Raw genomic sequence first — 23,764 nt, 5'->3', positions numbered from 1 at the left:
TTGGAGTAAAAGTTCAAATTACTGGAAGAGCAATTATTTCACACGCCTATGATGCCTCCACCCTTAGCCAGTGCTAAGGGAGACCCTGAGGCAGCAGGAAGAGTTTTCTTGAATGTAGAATACACGTAATAGCAATTAGTGGCTGAAGTAATCCCTGGGCACAGGGTGGTCTGGCTCAACAAAACTAATCCACCTCCTCAGTGTCAGGGGACACTGACAGCCCCACCACCGATATCTGGCTGCTTGCAGGGTATTCTTTTTAACTCAATTTTTTCTTTTCTTATAACCATTTAACAGAGAAATTATTCTAATATTTCATGGGGAAGAAACTAAAAATAGTTGAACCTCGATACATTTCCTTTATCACAGATTATTTTCTTGAAGTTTTCCAATATTTATCTTTAAGAGCTGGAATGATTTTCAAGTTAATAACCAGTTTCTTAGCTGCTGCTTTTTAAACAGTTCAAAATATAGATCGTAGTTGTCCGTGCCACTCTGTCTGGAAGTGACATTACCCTGACTACTCTGAACAAACCCTGTTCATGAAGTCCACTTACTTCAGAACTTCATTCAGAACTTACTCACAACTATAAACTTATTCTCCCAAATAAGTTTTGAAGAATTTCAAAAAGAGGTTGTTGTTTTTACCCCTTGAAAGATCAGATTAATATTTCAAATCCTTTTTGAATTTAATATATTTATTTCTGATTCTAGCCATAAGCAAAATTCATTAGGTACTGCCTTCTGAATGCTGTGACAGAGGAACACCAGAAGGAGATAGCACCATGTAAGAACGTGGTACAGTGATCCACCACTGCAAACAGGCACAGGTGGTCATCATCTTCAACAGCTGTCACTAGTCCTGTGTCCATCACTGAGAGGTGCTTTGAAATGGCAGTCGGATCTGTGTCAGTGCTGGTCATACTGTCTGGTCACTCTCATGAGGATGTGGGACAGTCACGGTACATTTAGAGGATCCCAGATTCATAGGGCTGAATTTTTCAAAGGAAGGTGTTAATGACCTCAGTGTCTGAGGTGGATTCTCCCTTTTCAGAGCAGCACGCTCCCTTCTCCCTCCCTCCAGGAGGGAAGTGCCACAACAGGGAGGGGCCTGTCCTGACTGAGAGGACATGACTATCCAGAGGAGGCCAGGGATATGTGGATGAGACTCAATTTACTCTGGGCACTGAGGTTAATATTCTCTCCATCCTTCCTTGTCCTGGATGTGCCTGTTCTTATAGTGACAATGGTAGGAGCTACAGGATCAAGGTTAAGGTGTGAGACCAAGGAATGGGAATTTAATTATTAACACCTGGTCTTGCCTGATCAGGCGGTGGTGCAGTGGATAGAGCATTGGACTGGGATGTGGAGGACCCAGGTTCAAGACTCCAAGGTTGCCAGCTTGAGTATGGGCTCATCTGGTTTGAGCAAGGCTCACCAGCTTGAGCCCAAGGTCGCTGGCTCAAGCAAGGGATCATTCGGTCTGCTGTAGCCTCCCAGTCAAGGCACATATGAGAAAGCAATCAATGAACAACTAAGGAGCCACAATAAGGAATTGATGTTTCTCATCTCTCTCCCTTCCTGTCTGTCCCTTTCTCTGACTCTGTCTCTGTCACAAAAACAAACAAACAAACAAAAAAAGCAAAATCCACCTGGTCTTAGGCTTAAATGCTACTTTGAGGCTAAGAGTATTTATATCTCCATACAGACTGGCTCACCAGGGAACTGTGACAATTATGGAAGTAAAAGTGTCATTTTACCAAAGTGCTCCTGTGTGTTTATTAGGACTTGGTATTAGATATCCTGATCAGTCTTTCAAATACACCCAGGTGTATAAAGCACAACCATTAAAAGAAAAGAAATATAAATCATATATTGACAATTTCTGTACCTGTTCAACACTTTTAAAAGTATCTACCCTTGTTCTTACACAGGTTTATATTAATCAGTGACGTAAGCATAGTGCTTACGGCCCTATATGCTAATGTAGATAATTGGAGTCAGGCTCTAATCAAACAGGAGCAACAAAGAAGCTATGATGGTGATGATGTATATATATGCGTGGTTCAAAATGCCACAGCAGGGTTAACAGGAGATGAGTCCCCTATAATGCAAGCTGGTGAAATTATGGCCCATAACAACTAGATATGTTTTCTCTGCCTCGTTCTGATAGATCTGGAAATCCAAGACTTCGTTTATAAAATTTACAAACCTTGTTCTTAGAGTAGAATGCAGATAGAAAAAAAAAAAGGTTCTCATATTCCACAGTCTCTGACTTAATAATGGGTAACAGAATCAGGTGGTTAAGAAACAAAGCACTAAGAAAACAGCATCTACTCACCTGACCAGCACAGCCTCGGGCAGGGTGTCCACTCACTGAAAGCGGTCACAACACAGTCTTTCTTGCATGGGAGGAGACAAGGGCGTACTGTTTCGGGCCGAGTAGAATCTGAACATCTGTCAATGTGAAGAGACCATATTAATGCCTGCTGGAGATAGTCAGTGAATTTATATAAAATAGGATTTCAGAACAGAAAACATCACCCTGTCCTCTTCTTATATTGTAGATGAAGGAAGACAGACCCAGGGAGGGGAAGCTACTTTCCCAAAAACTCACAGCTGGATGCAGAGCAGGAGACCTCAGCAATCTAGGCCCAGGCACCATAATACCTTTCACTAGACAAGGAAAGAAATGATCCCTGAAACTAAATCAAGACAAAGTAAAAAAAAAATGTCTCCTCATCAACATCAATTCAAACACCATTTGATTTTTTTTTTTTCAGAATGAGCATATACTTTTTTAAAAGTGTTTTATTCAGGGTAATCTCTGAAATCAGTGATATCACCAAAAGAAAGAGGAAAGAAAATACAAGGCAATATATGGATAAATTGGAAAAAATTGAAGATCTCTTAAATATATTATACATCTTTGATTATTAACAGAATTTTACAATAGTTAAATGTTTGTCAGGTGTCTCTTTAGAGATTAACATGTAGATTGATGAGTTGGAGTAAAGAAGATATGACAGACTAAAAATAACACATCCTAACTACTATAGCATCAACAAGAGAAACACTTCAATTCTGTTATTTTGTTGAGAAATCATTTAATGCTCATACTTAGGAGGAAAAGTAATACAGTCAATAGATTCATATCACTTAAAGAACTAAAGTCTCAGAATATGGCAAACAAGTTTTTGTTTTCTTTATTATAAGTACACAGAGCTAAACACCACATTTATTATCTTCTAAAATAGCAATATGCCAAAAAGAAAAACAGAAAGTCACCACATAACATACATTTGCATTTTAAATTGTTTCCCACAAGTTTCTTATAAAGTACAAAGATACAGTACATATAAAACCTAAAGTGTGAGCTTTGGTATTAAAAATGCAAAGCTGAGTTATATATTGCCTTCATTCTTCCATTTATTCCTAATGACAAAGTGAAAGGCATTATAATCTTCATTTTCAGATGATGAACTGAGGTGCTAAAATAGTAAGTAATGGATTCAAAGCCACATGGTGACATAGAACTTGAGAAAAATGATAGAGAAAGCACCAGGTCAAGCAAGTTTAAACATAACTAAAGGTCTTCCAGTAGGGGAGAAAAGAAAATGTAGCAGATAATATTAACCAAAAAATAATGGCTTAAAAAAAAAAGAGCTGATGAGAATATGACAATTCAGATGAAAAGTGCACCAACTGTATATAAAATCACGAACATGCAAACACAGAGATAGTTCAAATTTCAAATACTAAGAAAAAGTAGGAGAAGACACAGTAGTTGGGGGAGAAGAAGAAGGAGGAGGAGGAAGAGAAGGAGAAGGGGGAGAAGGAGGAGGAGGAGGAGGAGGAGGAGGAGGAGGGAGGAGGAGGAGAAGGAGAAGAAGAATAGGTCATCTAAGAAGGGAGGATCTGACTGATGTCAGACATCATTGATTTACATAGTTATAAAAATTAAAACCGCCTGACCAGGTGGTGGCGCAGTGGATAGAGAGTCAGACTGGGATGCTGAAGACCCATGTTCAAGACCCCGAGGTTGCCAGCTTGAGTACGGGCTCAACTGGTTTGAGCAAAGCTCACCAGCTTGGACCCAAGGTCGCTGGCTCGAGCAAGGGGTTACTCAGTTTGCTGAAAGCCCGCGGTCACGGCATATATGAGAAATCAATCAATGAACAACTAAGGTGTCACAATGCGCAACGAAAAACTAGTGATTGATGCTTCTCATCTCTCCATTCCTGTCTGTCTGTCCCTGTCTATCCCTCTCTCTGACTCTGTCTCTGTAAAATAATAATAATAATAAATAAATAAATAAATAGCCTGACCTGTGGTGGCACAGTGGATAAAGCGACGACCTGGAAATGCTGAGGTCGCCGGTTCAAAACCCTGGGCTTGCCTGGTCAAGGCACATATGGGAGTTGATGCTTCCAGCTCCTCCCCCCTGTCTCTCTCTCCTCTCTCTCTGTCTCTCTCTCTCCTTTCTAAAATGAATAAATAAAATAAAAATAAATTAAAAACAAAAACAAACAAATAAATAAATAAATAAAACCTGTTCTTAGTCTTAAATCTTTAGAAACAATACACAGTCAAAACATGGGAGACTGAATTTGGCTGTGAACAGAATGTACACGATATTGTTCTTGCCTCCATAGGTGAAGACGCGTTGGCAAAGGACAGGAGATGGAATGGGCAGAAGAAAACGCATAGGCTTGGACGGCTTCATCTAATGAAGGAGGGGGTCAGAGAGCCACATAAAAATAAGAAATAAAGTCAACACGGAGGAGAGTCAGGGGAGGAGTTGGTATAATAGGGCTAGATTCATTGCATTCATGAAAAGAATCAATGAATGCACATATTAAATTGAGAAGTGGAGAGATTTATAAATGATTTGTGAAAAATATATCAAGTAGCTTTAGGAATCAAACCTCAGAAAGGGAGGTCAGATAAAAGTAAATATATATGTACTTGCTCTGCCCCGTATTGGCAAAAAGACACAGCAGAGAGATAAACTAATAAAGCAGCGCCAGTGGCAAGGGAGGGGTCGATGGGAACAGGGCTGGGTGAAGCCTGTTCGTTATTACAATACATCTTCTTGAATGTTGTTAAGATCTGTGAACCATGCGAAGGCTTACCCAGTCAAAATAAAGAGGGGAGTGGAGAAAAACCACGGCAACTATTAAGTAGTGGTTGTATTTGGGATGTAGGATTCTAAGTGAAATAGGGAATGTTTGGGGATCAATTGCTTTCCACCATCAGCAAATCAAATGTATTATATATTTTAGTTCTACTATGGAACAAATCAAATTTTGATGAAGATGAAAAATACATACACTCACAGAAAAAGAACTGCTCAATTATTAGTGGTATTATTACTCATCATGCTTAACACACACAAAAACCTGTCTATCAAATCAATGCAGTTCCCAAAACAATAAAAAGAAAAAAGTGTTCTTCGAGTGTCTTCATGAGGATGAAGTGTTATTTAAACAAGCTACTCTGGTAAGAAAAATTTATGTCCTACTTTAGTAAAGATAGCAAAAACCACTAAAAATCTTTCCAAGTCCTTTATTCATACTCTGAAATCTACTAAAATTAAATTGAACTGCTATTTATTCTGACGCTTCTGCAGCCTATCCAGGTACATGGCTGGAAATGGAAGTCCAACTTGAGTAAAGCCAACTGCCCGCATGCTCAGTGGGTTGGGAGAGCCCAGCCCAAGCCCGTTCTCGCTCACTCACATATTCACATAGAGCATAGAAGTATAAGTGGTGCTAGGTTTAGACTTTCTGGAGAGAAACTTTGTTTGCTTGAATTGGGAATGAGTGTTAACCTTTTTAGGGGACTGATATTGCCTAGTTTATTTACACTTTTTCAGCCCCACTCACAAGAAATACTCACTGAGCCTAACACCAACTCTCCACAATAAGGGCCACTTTGTCTCTGTGTTCTTGCACTAAGTCCATAAGAGAGAAATAGTATCATTCCCTCAATGACAAAGATCAAGCTCAGGTTATATTGCTTTTACAGAGGCCATGAACTGAGGGCTTTCCTGGAATGTGATTTCTGGTCTGATAGGAGCCGACTATTCCCTTGTCAATGAAACTGTCTTTTTGTTCATTTCTTCTGCCAGTAAGGTTGACCTTCCCTTCAGGTATTCAACTTCCTCTTCCTTTCTATATATTTACATGTTGTTTGCTACTTCAAGGATCATCACATTTCCAATTTTTATGAATTTCCTCTTTCTAAAAATATTCTCTTTGACTATTAGCAATTTATGTGTCTTCTCTTTCTAAAAACTACAGAAATGTTTTCTGTATTGTTGTACTGTCACTGACTGGAAACAGGCTTTAGACATTTTTTCTATGGCTGTTTTGTTGTGTGTGTGCAAATATGAACACATGCATATGCAAAATACAAACAATAACTTTAAATGCTTTGATGACAGAATTCCATTTTATATTATATCTTTAAAATGCCAGATCTTAGTGCACTGTAAATATTAGTAACAGTAAGTGAATGATTAACTAGTATTCCATTCCTTTAGAGACTAAAGACAAATTCCTGGGAATATTAGACAAATTTTATCCAGCCATTTCCAAAATAGAATTGAAGCCTTATAATTCAAGACAACATGGATTCACTTTTTAGTTAGTAAACCAAGTATGACCCCTTGACCTTTGTCTTAATTTATACTTCCAACTATCATGTAATGTTCTGACCCTACATTGGCAGTGCTCTTAATAAAAGGATGAAGTATTTCACTGGAGCATATATATATATTCCTGGATTTTCAATTAGTGTTTATTTGAAGCTTTGAATAATTTATATATATATATATATATTTGTGTGTGTGTGTGTATTTTTTCTGAAGTTGGAAACGGGGAGGCAGTCAGACAGACTCCCGCACGCGCCCAACCGGGATCCACCCGGCATGCCTACCAGGGGGCGATGCTCTGCCCATCTGGGGTGTTGCTCTGTTGCTACCAGAGCCATTCTAGCACCTGAGGTAGAGACAATGGAGCCATCCTCAGCGCCCAGGCCAACTTTGCTCCAATGGAGCCTTGGCTGCGGGAGGGGAAGAGAGAGACAGAGAGAAAGGAGAGGGGGAGGGGTGGAGAAGCAGATGGGAACTTCTCTTGTGTGCCCTGGCAGGGAATTGAACCCGGGACTTCTGCATGCCAGGCTGATGCTCTACCACTGCCACTGAGCCAACTGGCCAGGGCTATATATTATTTTTTAATTAAAAAATTTTTTTTTTAATTTTTATTTATTATTTTTTTACAGGGACAGAGAGAGAGTCAGAGAGAGGGATAGATAGGGACAGACAGACAGGAACGGAGAAAGATGAGAAGCATCAATCATCAGTTTTTCGTTGGGACTCCTTAGTTGTTCATCGATTGCTTTCTCATATGTGCCTTGACCGCAGGCCTTCAGCAGACCGAGCCAGCGACCTTGGGTCCAAGCTGGTGAGCTTTTTTTTTTTAGCTCAAGCCAGATGAGCCCGCGCTCAAGCTGGCAACCTCGGGGTCTCAAACCTGGGTCCTTCCGCATCCCAGTCCGACGCTCCATTCACTGCGCCACCACCTAGCCAGGCTTAATTTAAAATTTTAATGTATTGTGTTGACAAGTATCCCACTTAATATAATACCCTTTACACACCACATCATGCTACCCAATGCTCCATGCAAAGTCTCTTTACACCCATTTCACCCCGTTTGCCTCCTTCCCCCTACCTACACCCTCTTCCTGTTCCCTCTGGTTATTGCTACTCTATTTTCTGGTCCTATGTGTTATATATGTATATATATATATATGATTTTGACTAATTCCTTTGCTTTCTTTGATCCATCCCCTCTTCCCCCTTCTCCTTGAAAGCTGTTCATCTATTCCCTGTGACCCTGCTTCTGTTTCTATTTTGTTCCTCAGTTTATTGTGCTCATTAGATTCTACATATGAGTGAAATCATATGATATTTGTCTTTCTCTGCCTGGCTTATTTCACTTAGCATAATAATCTCCAGGTCCATTCATGCTGTCACACAAGATAAGAATTCTTTCTTTTCCATGGCTATGTAGTATTCCACTGAGTAAATGTACCATACTCATCCACTGATGGACAGTTGGGCTTTTTTCAGATCTTGGCTATTGTAAACAATGCTGCAATGAACACGGTGCATATCTTCTTTTGAATTAGTGTTTTGGGATTCTTAGGATAAATTCCTAGAATTTGGATATCTGGGTAATAAGGCAGTTCTAGTTATAATTTTTTGAGGAATCTCCATACCGTTTTCCACAGTGGCTGCCCCAGTCTGCATTCCCACCAGCAGTGCAGGAGGGTTCCCCTTTTCTCCACACCCTCACCAGCACTTATTCTGTGTTGATCTGTTGATGAACGCCATTCTAGCAGGTGTGAGGTAATAGTTCATTGTGGTTTTAATTTGTATTTCACTAATTATTAGTGACATTGAACATTTTTTCATATGCCTATTGGTCATCTGTGTGCCCTCTTTGAAAAAGTGTCTACTCAGGTCCTTTGCTCATATTTAATTGAATTTTATACCTTCTTGGTGTTGAATTTTAGAAGTTCTTTATAACTTTTGGCTACTAACTCCTTATCTGATTTACCAGAGAATATGTTCTTGCATTGAGTGAGTTGTCTTTTAATTTCCTTAATGATGTACTTTGCTGTTTAAAAACTTTTTAGTTTGGTATAGTCCTATTTCTTTATTTTGTCCTTTATTCACCCTGCCTGAAGAAATATATTGGCAAAAATATTGCTACAAGAGATGTATGAGAGTCTACTGCCTATGTGTTCTTCTATGCTTTTTTATGGTTTCACAACTTACATTTAAGCCTTTTATCCGTTTTGAGTTTATTTTTGTGAATGGTATAAGTTGGTAGTGTAGTTTCCTTTTTTTGTATGTTCCTGTCCAATTTTCCCAACACCATTTTTTAAAGAGACTTTTTTACTCCATTGTATACTCTTGCCTCTTTTGTCACATATTAATTGACCATAAAGGTGTGGGTTTATTTCTGGGTTCTCTATTCTGTTCCATTGATCTGTATGCCTATTTGTATGTTCGTACAAGGCTGTTTTGATTACAATGGCCTTGTAGTATAGCTTGATATCAGGATATGTGATACCTCCCAATTTGTTCTTCATTTTCAAGATTGCTGAGGCTATTTGGGTTCTTTTATGGTTTCATATAAATTTTTCAAAGATTTGTTCTAGATTTGTGAAGTTGCATTGAATCTATAGATTGCTTTAGGTAGTACGGACATTTTAATGACATTAATTTTTCCTATCCATGAACACTGTATATGCTTCCACTTGTTTGTATCATTCTTGATTTCTTTTTTTCAATGTCTTATAATTTTTTTTAGTATAATCTTTTACCTCCTTGGTTAAATTTATTCCTAGTTATTTTATTTTTTTGTTGCAATAGTGAAGGATATTGTTTCCTTAATTTCTCTTTGTAATAGTTTATTGCTGTATAAAAATGCCACAGGTTTCTGAATATTATTTCTATACTCTGCCATTTTGCTGAATTCATTTATCAGGTTTACTAGTTTTTTTGGCTGAGACTTTAGGATTTCCTATGTATAGTACTGTATCATGTCATCAGCAAATAATTGACAGTTTACTTCTTTTCCATTTTGGATGCCTTTTATTTCTTTTTATTTTTTCTAATTGGTATGCTTAGGACATCCAGAACTATGTAAAAGTGGTGAAAAGGGACACCCCTTTCTTGTTCCTAATCTTAAGTAGATTGCTTTAAATTTTTGGCCATGAACTATGATCTTGGCTGTTGGTTTGCCAAATATGACCTTTATTATGTTCAGGTATGTTCCCTGTACTCCCACTTTGCTAAGAGTTTGATCATAAATGGATGCTGGAAATTATCAAATGATTTTCTGTACCTATTGATAATATGTGATTTTTTCCCCTTCATTTTGTTTATGTGATGAATCACATTTATTGATTTGTGAATATTGTACCTGTGTTACCTCCCCAGAATAAATCCCATGTGATCATGATGTATGATCTTTTTTAATGTATTAATGGATCCAATTTACTAATATTTGGTTGAAATTTTAGCATCTATGTTCATAAGGAATATTGGACTACAGTTTTTTTGTTTTTGTTTTTTCTTTTTAGGTAGTATTTTTACCTGGTTTGGAATTAGAATAATGCATACTTCATTAAATCAGCTGAAAGTATTCACTCCTCTTGAAATTTTTGGTAAGTTTGAGAAGGATAGAATTTAGTTCTTCTTTGAATGTTTGGTAATATTCACCTGTGAAGTCATCTGGTCCAGTGCTTTTGTTTGCTGGGAGTATTTTGATAACTGTTTTAATTTCATTTGTTGTAATCAGTCTACTCAGGTCTTCTGATACTTCCAGATTCAGTTTTAGAAGATTGGATATTTCTAAATATTTATCCATTTCTCCCAGGTTGTTCAATTTTTTGGCATATAGTTCTTCATAGTATATCTTACAATCCTTTATACAGTGGTACAGTGGTACCTTGAGATATGAGCAGATCAACATACTAATTTTTTTTAAGATACGAGCTGCAACTCAGTTCGTATTTTTGTTCAAGATCTGAGCGAAATTCCAAGATACTAGTCGTGATTCAGGAAGCTGCCGCTAGTTGGAGGAACTCTCAACTGAGGAGTTGAAGGAGCGGCAGATGATGCAACATACGGAGCTTCTGCAAGAGATTAGTAGTGAGGAGGAGATAGAGTCAGAGGAAGTGATTTCTACAAGTGTAATTAAAGACATGCTGGCAATGTGGGAGAAGCTTTCAAGTTTCATTGAAAAGAAACACCTGGAAAAAGTTTCAACTAGTCATGTTTCAGCACTTTTTAATGACAATTGTTTGTCACATTTCCATAACATTTTAAAAGGTAGGCGAAAGCAAACCTCTTTGGATAGATTTTTATTCAGAAGTCCTGTAAGTGAAAGTGCCGAAAGTACAGCCAAAAAGGCAAAAACAGGTGATAATTAAATGAAAAGTATGTAATGTTAAGCTTAGGTTAAGTTTAAAGTTAAGAAATGATGACATCAAATCACTTACAGCAGATTGGTGGAATCTTGATAACATTATGCAGAGTGAAATAAGCGAATCAGAAAAAAACAAGAACTGCAGGATTCCATACATTGGTGGGACATAAAAGCGAGACTAAGAGACATGGACAGGAGTGTGGTGGTTACGGGGGGTGGGGGGAGGGAAAGAGGGAGAGGGGGAAGGGGAGGGGGAGGGGTACACAAAAAAAACTGGATAGAGGGTGACGGAGGACGATCTCTCTTTTGGTGATGGGTATGCAGCAGAACTGAATGACAAGAAGACCTGGAAATGTTTTCTTTGAATATATGTACCCTGATTTATTGATGTCACCCCATTAAAATAAAAATTTATTTAAAAAAAAAGAAAGTAGTTTTTACAATTAAGTTTTTGTAGTTTCATTATAAGTAAAGAAAGTGCAGTTTTAGTTTTCATTTAGTGTTAAGAAAGTGCAGTTTTAGTTTACGTGAATACAGTGCCTGCATCCCTTCCTCCCTCCCTCCTCCTCAGCCATTCACCTTCGTTAGCCGCACTCGTCTGTCTCCAAGGTAAGAATACAGTACTAAATAACACTTTTTTCTTTTATTTCATATATTTTGTTATGCATTGGTAAAGTATCCATGTGTGTTCCTTAATTAAAATGTCTTTATTCATAATTTAGGATGGTTTTGGGATATTTCACAGGGTTGGAACAGACTACATCTATTTCAATTATTTTAAATGGGAGACATTTGTTTGATATACAAGTTGACTGACTTACGAGCTCAGTTACAGAATGAATTAAACTCGTATCTCAAGGTACCGCCGTATTTCTGTAATGTCAGTTGTTACTTTTCCTCTTTCATTTATAATTTTATTTATTTGGGTCTTCCCCCTCCCCTCTTTCTCTCTTTTTTATTAATGAGTCTGGTTAAAGGTTCAACAATCTTGTTTACCTTTACAAAGAACTAGCTCTTAGATCCACTGAGCTTTTGGAGTCTTTTTTAGCCTCTATGTCACTTATTTCATCTCTGATTTTATTAATTTCTTCCTTCTACTTCCTCTGGACTTCGTTTTTTCTCCTTTTAGGTGCAGAGTTATATTGTTTGAGATTATTCTTGCTTCTTAAGGTATGTTTCTAATGCTATGAACTTCTTTCTCAAGACTGTTTTTGCTATAGTCCATAAATTTTGGGTTGTTGTATATTCTTTTTCATTTGTTTCTAGGAAGTTTTGATTTCTTCCTTGATCTCATTGTTAATTCATTCATTATTTAATAACATGCTAATTAGCCTCCAAGTGTTTGAATGTTTCTCAGTCTTTCTATTGTAGTTGATTTCTAGTTTCATGCTATTGTGGTCAAAGAAGATGCTTAATATCATTTCTTCAAACAAGTTCTTTATTTTTTCATTCTCTTCTCCTTCAGGAACTCATATGATGAGGATGTTGTTTTGCCTTATGTTTTCGCAGAGGTCCATGTGTGTTCCTTAATTAAAATGTCTTTATTCATAATTTAGGATGGTTTTGGGATATTTCACAGGGTTGGAACAGATTACATCTATTTCAATTATTTGAAATAGATGTAATCTGTTAGAGTTTCCTCACCTTCTTGAGACTCTTCTTTTTGCTGCTCTGCTTCTGTGCTTATGCTTATATGTCTTCTAAATTATTTACTTGATCCTTCACTTCATCCAGCCTATTGTTGATTCCTTCTAGTTCAGTCTTCATTACAGATACTGTATTTGCCAATTGTGTCTGGTTGGTTTTTGTTTTTGTTGTTTTTATAGTTCCAATGTACTTTTTAATGCTTACTATCTCTTTGTTTAAGTTCTCACTGTGATTATATTCTTACTTTGAAATCCTTGAGCATCCTAATAAAATTATTTTAAACTCTGAGTCTGGTAGTTTGATTAATATCATTTCATTTCATTTTTTTTCCTGGGGATTTGTTGATTCATTTGGGTCATATTTTTCATCCATTTTGTCTGTTTATTATGTAGCTATACTCTGAGTCCCAAAGTTTGTTGTGATGTCTTTATGAGAAAGGTGGGCTCAGTGATACTACCTTCCAGGGCACTTGAGCTCCTTGCTCTAGAAATTATTTTTAAGAATTATATGTACCCTCCTATTGTATGTGAATCCAGAATGCTGCTGGCCCTTTCATGAGTGGAGTTAAACATTAAGGTTAAATGGCTCTAAGGGTCAACCTTGATCACATGTATTAGATACTGTGCAGTGTCTGTCCAATGGGGCATAGTTATTCTCAGCAGGGTCTGAGACTCCTCCTTTGGGCGGACCACTTGTATGGATAGCTGAGTCTAGCATTGGTGCTGTCTGCCACCCACTACTGGTTGTGTTGGTTCTGAGATAACTTTGGGTATGGATTTATGTTGATGTCATATCATTTTAATTCACCATGGGCTACCTATTGGGAACTACCACTCTGTTCACTGTTTGTGTCTGCATTTTCTGTGTCTGGGTATGAGTGGGCGAAGCCAACCTGTGTATAAAGATCAACTTTTTCATACTTAGAGCTGACAACAGTTCAGTAAAAGGGCCCAAGTTCTTTGGGATTTGTATCCAGTTCCACCTCCTCTTGCAGCTGCCTGGTCTTCCCACAGAGTCTTCTGTAGAAATACTGTAGTATAAGCTTAGACTGGCCTCACCACACCAACCCCTCCACAGGTTACAAGCTTGGTGGATTAGGTCAAGTGGGTTAAGATAACAATATTAGTGGGACCCCTTACTTCAGGGGTCTCTTGGTCAGGAGCTCAGTAGAGAGAATGTGGCCCCTACTGCAGAGCCTAATCCTTTAGCCACTGATGGACACTTCAATTCCATTTTTCCCCAGTGAGGTAAGCAGCAGTTTCAGGCTGTGTGGGTCTGACAGTCCCCTCTTCAAAAGTTTGTTCATCTGGGGAACCCCTGGTCTCAAAAAGGAAGATTGAGAGAGTGTTCTACCGGGGCTGATTGTGACTCCCACCCAGAAGGTGGCTAAGCCCCTCAACAGGTCCCAACAATAGGCTCCAAGGAACTCACATTTTAAGTTCTATGCCTCTCTCCCAGCCTCCTGTGGATCTTAGCCCAGCAGAGCAGAATATCTAGGACTTGAGCTCGCTGACTGTGAAGCCCTACATTTTCCAATACAGGCAAGCTGCTGTTCAGGTGCTGACAACAGAAAGCAAAATTGCCTCAGCTGGGTTTGGTGCCTAATGAGCTCTCCTTTTGTATATGCTGCTAGGAAGAGTATTTGGGTCCTGGATGTGTCAGTTCTGGGCCTCTTCGAAGGAAACCTGGTGTAAACCACTGGGAGACACTGCCTGTAATTGGCCCTCAGCAATTCTTTTGGAGTTATAAGCAATCCAGAATTTGTGGCTGTTCTTCTGGGTTTAGGTACACATAAAAGGACCAAGCAGCACACCTAGACTGGCTTTTATCTGCCCTGGCCTGAGGGCCAGTCAGTAAAAGACCCAAGGTTCCCCAAGTTCTACCTCCTGTAGCCTCTGTCTCCTGGCTGCTTGTTGGGCTCAGCCCCTGAAAAAACCTCTGGTAGAGTCTAGAGCCTGCGGCTATTCAGGGATAAGGAAGGGTAGTGGGTGTGGCTCCCACCCCAGGGCCCCAGTTGTTAGTCTGTCCTGAATTTTTTTACTGACCTCAGTAGGATGTGGCCACAAGGAGCCCAGTGAGTGTGGCTTCTGAAACCCAGAGATTTGGTCTTCCCACAGTCTGGACAGTTTCTACTGAATCTCCCATGAGGTGGAAGCATCAGTCATGTTCTTGGGAGAGTACAAGGGAAAGCTCTGGTCTCAATGCCAGAAAACCAAGGCAGAGTCTTTCCAGCCCCTTGCTTCCTGGCCAAGGCTGCTTTCTTCTCAGCAGGGCCCAGTTTCCATAGGATGAGGCAAGAGAGATTCCTGAGGGTGGGGCTACTATTTCCCCCAGGCTGATGCTCCATGGAAGAAAGATGACTAAGTGTGATACTGGGGGATGATTCAGCACAGGGGATCTCACCGAGACTGCCAATTTCATACTCTCCTCACACTACTCTAGACCTCTCAGCTCTTCCTCTGCTGATCCCAGGGTAGATGGCTGCATATGAGATTTTCTATATTGGCCCTTGTAAAGCCAGTAGCTGCAGCCACCATCACAGCTGCCTGGTCCATTCAGGTTTAGGTTCGCACTTAATTCAGATAGATTGTAAATAAACAGTGGAGCCAAAAACTGGCGAGCCATATTCCTTTATTCCTACTCGCAACTGGTGGGCAAAAAAATACACACTGCGGGAAAACACTTCCATTTCCATTCAGGGCTTCCAAGGACACTGACTTTTTCTGGTTTTTTTCCTAGAATCAAAGGCCCTCACCAGTCTTATTGACCTCTGTTTCCCATCTCCTTCTCCTGCACAAACTGGCTTCTCCTTCAGCACTCCACCATTTTGGCTGGCTCCTCTCCTCCACGCGGTCCCTCTGCCCTGCTACAACATGGGCTCCTCTCCCAAAATGGCCTCCTAGCTCCTCCTTTTAAAACTTTTTTGCATGAAAGCCCTCCCCCAACACACATTAGCATAACCAAGCCCCTTCCCAAGCAAGGAGATAATCAGCAGCCCCATATGGGCAGTGGCCATCTTTAACAATAAAAGCGAGAAAAAAACCCCAGAAAATACAGATTTTACAAATCATTTGTCCAACAGCCCTTTAAGAGGGTGTCTCTGTCTCTGAGAACTCCTACCTCTTTCCTGCAGACAGGAAACTTGCCTCTTTTCACTGGCAAGTGCTATGTGGGTGCCTCTTCTAGGCTCTGGTGCTCTAGGCTGGGTGGCCTGGCCTGGGACTTAGGTCTATACCTCTCAATCAAAAACCTCCCAGTGGCTGCTTATTCCTGGGAGCTTGAGGGTGGGGGGGGGGGGGAGGGGGCGAGCCCTTATCACATCTCTGCCCTTCCTACCAGTCTCTATGTGGCTTCTTCTGAGAATCCTTGGTTACAAATGCTTCATTTAGTCCTAAATTGGTTTTCAGTAGTATTGTTCTTAAATTTAGTTATAATTCCATTTTGGTCCTGGGAAAAAAAATGAATGAAATATCTAGCCACCTATTCTGTTGCCATCTGGACTCTCACTGGAGTATTTTATAATGATTGCCTCTTCGTCACTCCTGTAAGCTAAATTATCTTAGAAACTCTGTGCTGAAATGCATTAAATTCAGCTATAAAGACCGGTCACTTCTCAGTCTGCCTCCATAATAAAGATGCAGAAAGACAAGGCTCCATCTTCATGAGCAGTCATCTTCCCAGGAGCCGACATTCCATCTCAGTCAGGTAAGGGGCAAACCTGACAACTTTATCAATATTAAATGTTTAACTGGAACTTTATATTCCTATATCTCACAAAGGTGTTTATACAGTAAAGTCAGAAAGTGCCTTATCGGGAACATTGGAAAGCTTTGAGCTGTGTGTTTTTGATCTTTGTTATTATGTTTTCTATATTGTAGCTGAAAAAAAATAAACCATTGAATTATGAAACAAGCCAAACAAAACTCCACAAATATACTAATGTACACTCACTTCTGTTTCAGTGTGCAGTAGCTAGTTTTCATTTTCTGATACGATCAGTTCTATTTCTCATACAATGGTAACATTCTCACCTACACAATTGCATGGGAACCAAACACCAACCCAGGGAAGCAAGACTTGCAGGGAACTCTCTGCATCCAGTGCAGTGCGCTTAGAGATAAACGACATTATGTTAACCCCTCATTGCATGGAGACAGACTTCTTTCATTCTACCTGAAGGCCACTCTTTTTTAAGGATATTTTCATCTCCTTTCAGTTTTCTGTTGCCCAACCCCACCTCAAGAATTTCACAAAGGGCAGATGATCTTTTTCCACTGCAATGGCTTTCACATAGAGAAGAACAAAAATAAGTATATTTTGCAAGGGCAGAGAAAAAGAATATTTTCTACTGCTGATAATATCACTATCGCACAATGTGCTTCACTGGACAGTAGGTATTATTTTCTTAGCTCAATTAATCTCATTAACCTCAAGAATTTTAATGAACTTTACTAAAGTCAATGCAGGCTCCTTATATTTAGCAGGATTGTTTAGAGACATGTTATAATTAAAATTAGGTTAAGTTTCCAGCCTCATTAACAGTGCAAAAGTAATTAGTAATATCTATGTGTGTGTGTGTGTGTGTGTGTGTGTGTGTGTGTGTGTGTGTATTAGAGAAAACATCTGTGCAATTCATTTTTCTGTCTTGGTACACTGAGCAAAACTGGAGGTTATTCACTGTAATAATAGTTTATTCTTACTTATGTAAATTTTCAAAGAAATGAATATTTGTGAATTATGCTTTAAACTATAAACTTTTGGTCATATGATTAGAGGGGGCATAAATATCATTAAGTTAACAGTAGAGTAAGCTGATTTGCTCAGATTTGAGAAAAACTGTCATTCAAAGTAATTTTGAGGATAGAAGAGGAAATAAAGGAGTATTTGAATATACAATCTAACTTTTCATGTCCAAATAGCCTTTAAAATATGATGACAATTTATTTGGTAGGTGTCTCTCTCAATTCCAATTCCCCTTTGCTAAGAAATAAATTGGCCCTAGACAGTTGGCTCAGTGGATAGAGAATTGCATCTGTGGACAGAAGTTCCAAGTTCAATCCCCAGGCAAGGCATACATGAGAAGCCATCATCTGCTTCTCTTCCCCTCCCGCTCCTCCTCTCTCCCTCTAACTCTCTTGCAACCAGTGGCTCAACTGATTCGAGTGTCAGCCCCAAATGCTGAGGATAGCTCGACTTGTCCAAGCATCAGCCTCAAGCACTGAGAATAGCTCAGTTGATTTGAGCATGGGCCCTAGACAGAGGTTCCTGTTAGATCCTGGTCAGGGTGCATGTGGCTGTCTGTCTCTCCGTCTCTCTCCTTTCACTTAAAGAAGAAATAAAATAAACAAATTGCATTCCTATCAGGTGGATTTTTCCGTTGTGATTCAGAACTAAGTTTTATTAAAGGTAGAAGATCAGACTTCAAGTATGCTGAGTTTTCTTATAACTATGAAGAATATAGTTACATATCATGTAAGATTTATTCCTATTATCTAGACATTTATTTTTATTTGTATATTAAAGCTAATATTTCATGTATCTTTTCTAAGCAGCTGAACATTTGCATCATAAAAATAACATAATCAAGGCTGCAATTCTTTTCAAAATAAAAATACCATAGTTCACTTACATAATACCTTTTTAAGCCATTTAGGATTTAACCATAAACCCAGGAATTAGATAATCACTTGAACCAGGTGATATGCAAACATTAATGTCCATGTTTGGCTAAACTCCCATTGACTTAATCAGTCCACATGGTGTTATGGATACCATTCAAGTCAAAACACAAAACTGACATAATTTGAGGTTATAAAACTATCACAAGCAATGTAGCATTGGATGCTAAATAGAAATAACATTTATGAAATAATAAGAGGAGAAAGTCATATATATGATCTAGTCACTATTTTTCAAGGCAGTCTCTCTTGCCAAAATTTATTATGGTAGAAAAAAATATATTTTGAAGCAAGGAATAAACATCATCTACTCTCAGTTTTCTTCAATTCATACTCAATACCTGGCAAAGCTTGTTATTTTCCCACACATAGTTCATGTTAATTCATAAATTCTAAAATGTTTATGGAACACTGAATACATGCCAGACACTATGCTAATTTCTGAGGTTCTTACTATAAAGAACATCCAATGCCTGTTCTTTGGAAGCCACAATAAGGAGGAAAGAGAGATGAGATCTTCCTGACTATGCTTTACTTCAAGTCATTGTTACATTCATTCACGTTTGCAGAAGCAGCTGCTCATTGCATGCTCCAAAACCAGCAGCATCTGGCCAGTCTGCACTATTTTTGACATCAGCAGTTCATTTCCGTTAACTGAGCTTCTCTGACTTTCCTTACACACAGTAAATGTGGTTTCTATGGCAGTGGGATAAGGCCCAGAGCCCTTCAGCATGGTGCCCCAAGATGAAATTAATCAGGTGTCTGAGTTGCCCATGGCAGCAACACAGATTGGATTGAATTAAGCAGAAGAGCAAATGTGTTTGCCTAGATTGCCAGGAAAGGCAGGGATATAATTAGGGTGGATACAACCAGGGCTTGATGCTGCCAAGATCCGTTCTGCTTTGATTTCTGCTTCTTTCTGAGCATCAGATTCACTCTTCTCTTCTGCTTTTACCACCAAGCCTCACCATGGCTACAACAACTCTCAGCTCATATACTTAAAGCATCAAGAATAGAACAAAGAGAGGATTCATTTTCCCATCTTGAAAATTCTTGAGAAACATCACAAAATTGCCTAGTTTGCACCAACCCATCCTAATGACCTGTATTGGGCTGAGTGGGGTCTTTCTGTGGCTGAGTGGGGTCCTTCATCACAAGTAGGGGACTAGTTTAAACATGGCTTCTTGAAAATTTCTATGAATAAACCAATTACACTGTCCTGTATACTGCACAGGCTTCTTGCATTTCTTCTCTATGAGCCTTCCCACATGGACTTGAGGAAAAGTTGTACTGGCTCATTTAGTCTTGAAAAGAAACTCCTACAGCTGAGCTCTCTACTCAATTACTCCTTTTCCTCAATCATTTGCAATTATTCTTGACATTTTTTTGATTATCTATATCCTAATCTCCATGTCTAAAATATCTTACTGCTTTTCTTAATGTATATCTTCATGTGCAGAATATAGTATGCATGAGATTATAAACCTGCTCAAGGACATGAATTAGTATATTCAGAATGGCTACAGAATAAATGGGATAAAGAAGAGTGTAACATAACCCTATCTTTTCAAAGTTCATAACCTACCTTCCTGTGGACTTAGTCTTTATATGATGAAGAAAGAGTAAAAAATACTGAGATCAGCTCTAGAAAATGATTACTCAAACAGATTTTTTATTTGTGGGTCTTATTTACTGTTATTCATTAACTAATGTACATACTATGACTTAGTAAAGTGTTTACCTATGTTAAGACATATTTTTCAATTTATGAGTCACTTTATCAGACTGAGACATATTCAGTGCTTGATGAATGCTTTTGGTTAAAAATATTTCACTATGCAAAAACCATATGCACTTTCACTAAATTATTGAGAATACCTTTTGTTCATCACTTGTCCCACATGACTCTTGACACAAAAGACCTTCCGTGTCTGAATGCCCACACCACACGTGGCTTCTCCATTCCATCCAATGGTTGCATTAAGGGCAGTAACCAATGTGTCTTCAGAACAGGGGCCCCAAGAAGATGTCTCCCAATAGAGTTGCATACAGGAATGGTCATTGCATAGGCGATATTCTTGGAGGTCCTGACTAGGGGGACATGGTTTTCCACCTGCAAAAATAAAAATAAAAACAATATATAGCTGTTGCTATTTTTAGTAACATGCTGTAGTTGCTGTTTTTATATGTGTTGATTTGCTGCATTTATGGTCTAGAAAAACAGATTTTGACATAGCTTTCCAAAGGCCTGAGCCCCTGTACACTTTTTCCCACTTTATGGTCATGGCTCTTTCATCCTGAATAACAATCTGAGGACAATATGTTGCACTGTTCTCTAAAAAACAGGGTGCAGTACATGTCAATCATATTTAAAAATAATAACTGATTTTCCTGCTCACCTCTGAGTCATATATCTCAGAGATAAACTCCAAAGTAGTCTGATTTTATTTTAACATTACTATGGCTACATAAATTAGATAAAATAGCCTAAGACCTTGATCTAATATTAGCTCAACCATATACACACACGCACAATGCCTATATATGGTCTTTCTTTCTTAAAAGAGTATTATTTTTATTGAAGTACCATTTTAAGACACACATTCTCCTTCAAACAGTGCATTTTACTTCAATTTGAGAAATCCAGAAGTCTTTCTTAAAGCCTGGCAAGAGCAAGCCCATCCTTAAGCTCTGAAATAATATGTGAGCATGTGTTATCCACTGGCTGGGGACCAGACAGATGTGGAGCCTTACACTCTTGGGTGACTCAGACAATCAAATTCCATTACTGTCTTTTCTTTCACATTTTTATTCCCATGTAAAAATTAGGATTTATCTAAGTATTGATTTTTATTTTCTGTTCATTCACACTCTAATGTTTTATTCAGTGAGCTAAATGCTCAGGAAGATTTGTGACTTTGGTTTTGTGACTCTTGTTATATTTTCCCCAATAAATACTATGGACTTTTCTTTTTACATCCTTCCAAAAAATAGAAAAGACAAGAAGGTGCAGCAACTGCACTTTAAGAATATGAAAATCTTCCATTTTCTTGACCCTGGTCTGCTCTCTCAGGATCAAAGAACAGAATCTTTTTTAAATAGAAGCTTCTCACAGCCTGTGGCCACACTGCCTTGCTGCTCCAGCTGAGCTGGAGGCAGACAAAGCCCAGGGAAGGCCTGGCAGAAATGACGCGTGCTGTCTGGAGACAGAGTCCATTGCTATAAATGACAGAAACAGCTGCTCCTCTAATTTTTTCTGATGCCACCGGTTTACATTCCCATCGCACATTTTAGCTTCTTTAAAGCCATTTTTACAGCCTTCATCCTTTCTTTGTCACTACATGCCAGCGTGACAGAACAGAAAATCCAGGCCTAGGGACCAGGTAGCTTGCCAATGTTAATGGCTGTTCCCAGTTAAGAAGCCATATCTCTTGATTCCTAATTTGGAGCTCTTTTTACCAGACACATTCTAGTTATGTTCCTAACTATAAGAGCTAGCTAAACTTGGATGTGTATTAACCAAACTTCGTTTTCTTCCTAAAAAAAAAAAGTACAAGGGGTCCCTCAGGTTACGACAGTCTGAACATACAATGCTTCGACTTTATGACACTCACTCCCATAAAAACTTTAAAAATTGAGATGTGAATGTTTCAGATTATGCCGTTAGTGTAACAGACTTTGTGGGTGAACTAGTTTGGTTGTGCATGGTGGAAGCATATGCAGGACTTTGAATGAGGGAGAACTTTCTGTGGCTTAGTTGTGTTTTTACGTTCTAGATTATTACTTTACAATTGTGTTAGGATAGGTAAGTGACTTAGGCTAGGGTGTGTTTCGACTTACACCAAAATTTGGGTTATGTCACTGTCATAGAAATGGAACTGTGTCATGACCTGAGGGTCCCCTGATGAAAAATGACATAGAATGGACTAAAAGAATTTATGTAAATACTGGAAACTAGCACAGATAAACTTGAGGATTAAAGAGAATAAAAGGAAAATGTTCATTTGGATTCAAGAAATATAGATATAGTCTATATGTGGTTACTTTGACGATATGACCTTCACAATAAAAAAAAAACAAACAATAATTGGGCAGTTGACTAAATTGCAACCTTTACTATTACTCACCTTCTCCAGCCAATGCCAGGATAGTCCTTGATCTAGTCTGTTTCCCTTCTGAGTTTTTATTTGAACAAGACTGGGAGCAGGATGACCACTCTGTCCACTCGCTCACCACACAATCCATCCTGCAGGGAATTTCACAAGCCATCCATTCAGGAGGAGGAGGCGTTGGGCAGAGATTCCCCGATACATCTTCTCCTGTAACCAACCAGATCAAGACAGATGCTGGTTAATGCTCAATTGAAGCCAGCCCAAGGAACATTTAGGTTCATTGCTTCCTCTATTACTTCAATTTAGCTTAGAAGACTTCACTGGTGTCCAAATCAATAAAGTGCCAAAAATGACAATTTCTTCAGCAATTCATAATATTTGTGTCAAGAAAACTTGCCAGGAGGTTATCTGGCATTTAGAAAGGTAGATACCACAGCAAAATTGGCTCTTGCCCTCCTTCACAGGGACAAAATGGCCTTCTTCCAGAAACAATTTAGCCATGGATAGCAGGAGACAGACATGATTGATGCATTATTGACAACCATATGTAACAAGTATATATTTTTTTGCAAAGCAAGGGCCTGAAAAAGCATAATTTATGTGGAGCATTCTATTCTACCTTATAAAAAAGAATGTCACCAATTTAATTTACTGGTCTGTGCTTTTACCTCCAAATGTGGAACCTTAAGCAAGATTATCACACCATTATTCTTTTATTCTATTTGTGCATAGTGGCAAATAACCCAAAACCACAACAGAAATAAATCCATGGCTAAATTATATGTATAATATGCTGAGACAAAAGTTGAAAGCCAGTCCAAAATTCTTCCTAATGCATTTATTATTCCCCCTTTGAATGAGCTAGTGAATTACTTAAACATATAAATATTTATATATATAGATTCTATATTTATAGTATAAATATATATTTATAATTAATAGACACTAAGACTAAGGAGATCATTGCTAAATTACTTTTTTATATCTCAAATGATTAGAATGATTTTTTTTTAAATCCTGTCTTTTAGGTTGTTTCTTTCTTGGTTTTATAATTAAATATTCCTTTTTATAGTCAATTCAGCTCTTCCTATTCCCCCTATTCACAGTCATCGCATTAAAAAACAGAAGACAAGAACAATAGTGACACCATTTCTAGTTTGAAGTAACAACATGGAATACAAAATAGCAACCATAAGAGAGAGGCTGTTTTGTGTGTATGGCTCTGTGCCTGTGGAATGCTCTTGTCATAATCTGACATAAAAAAAATAACTGCAAAGGGGATTAATATGTATAAAACGTCTCTTTGTGCCTGTCCTTG

General features: G+C 38.5%; 1 protein-coding gene across 1 annotated transcript in view; it reads right to left on the bottom strand.

Annotated features, from left to right (window-relative positions):
- THSD7B (thrombospondin type 1 domain containing 7B) overlaps window positions 1–23,764 on the bottom strand; it is an 891,282-nt gene that overhangs the window by 434,468 nt on the left and 433,050 nt on the right. Inside the window, exons 7-9 of the mRNA XM_066346150.1 lie at window positions 22,462–22,653; window positions 20,213–20,447; window positions 2,342–2,457 (exon numbers count right to left, since the gene is read on the bottom strand). Of these exons, the coding sequence (XP_066202247.1) occupies window positions 2,342–2,457; window positions 20,213–20,447; window positions 22,462–22,653 (543 nt within the window). The remainder of the gene's footprint in view (window positions 1–2,341; window positions 2,458–20,212; window positions 20,448–22,461; window positions 22,654–23,764) is intronic.

Source organism: Saccopteryx leptura, chromosome 7, assembly GCF_036850995.1.
Source record: "Saccopteryx leptura isolate mSacLep1 chromosome 7, mSacLep1_pri_phased_curated, whole genome shotgun sequence".
NCBI lineage: Eukaryota > Metazoa > Chordata > Mammalia > Chiroptera > Emballonuridae > Saccopteryx > Saccopteryx leptura.
The sequence above is the reverse complement of the archived record's forward strand: the minus strand, read 5'-3'. Positions and strand labels throughout refer to the sequence as shown.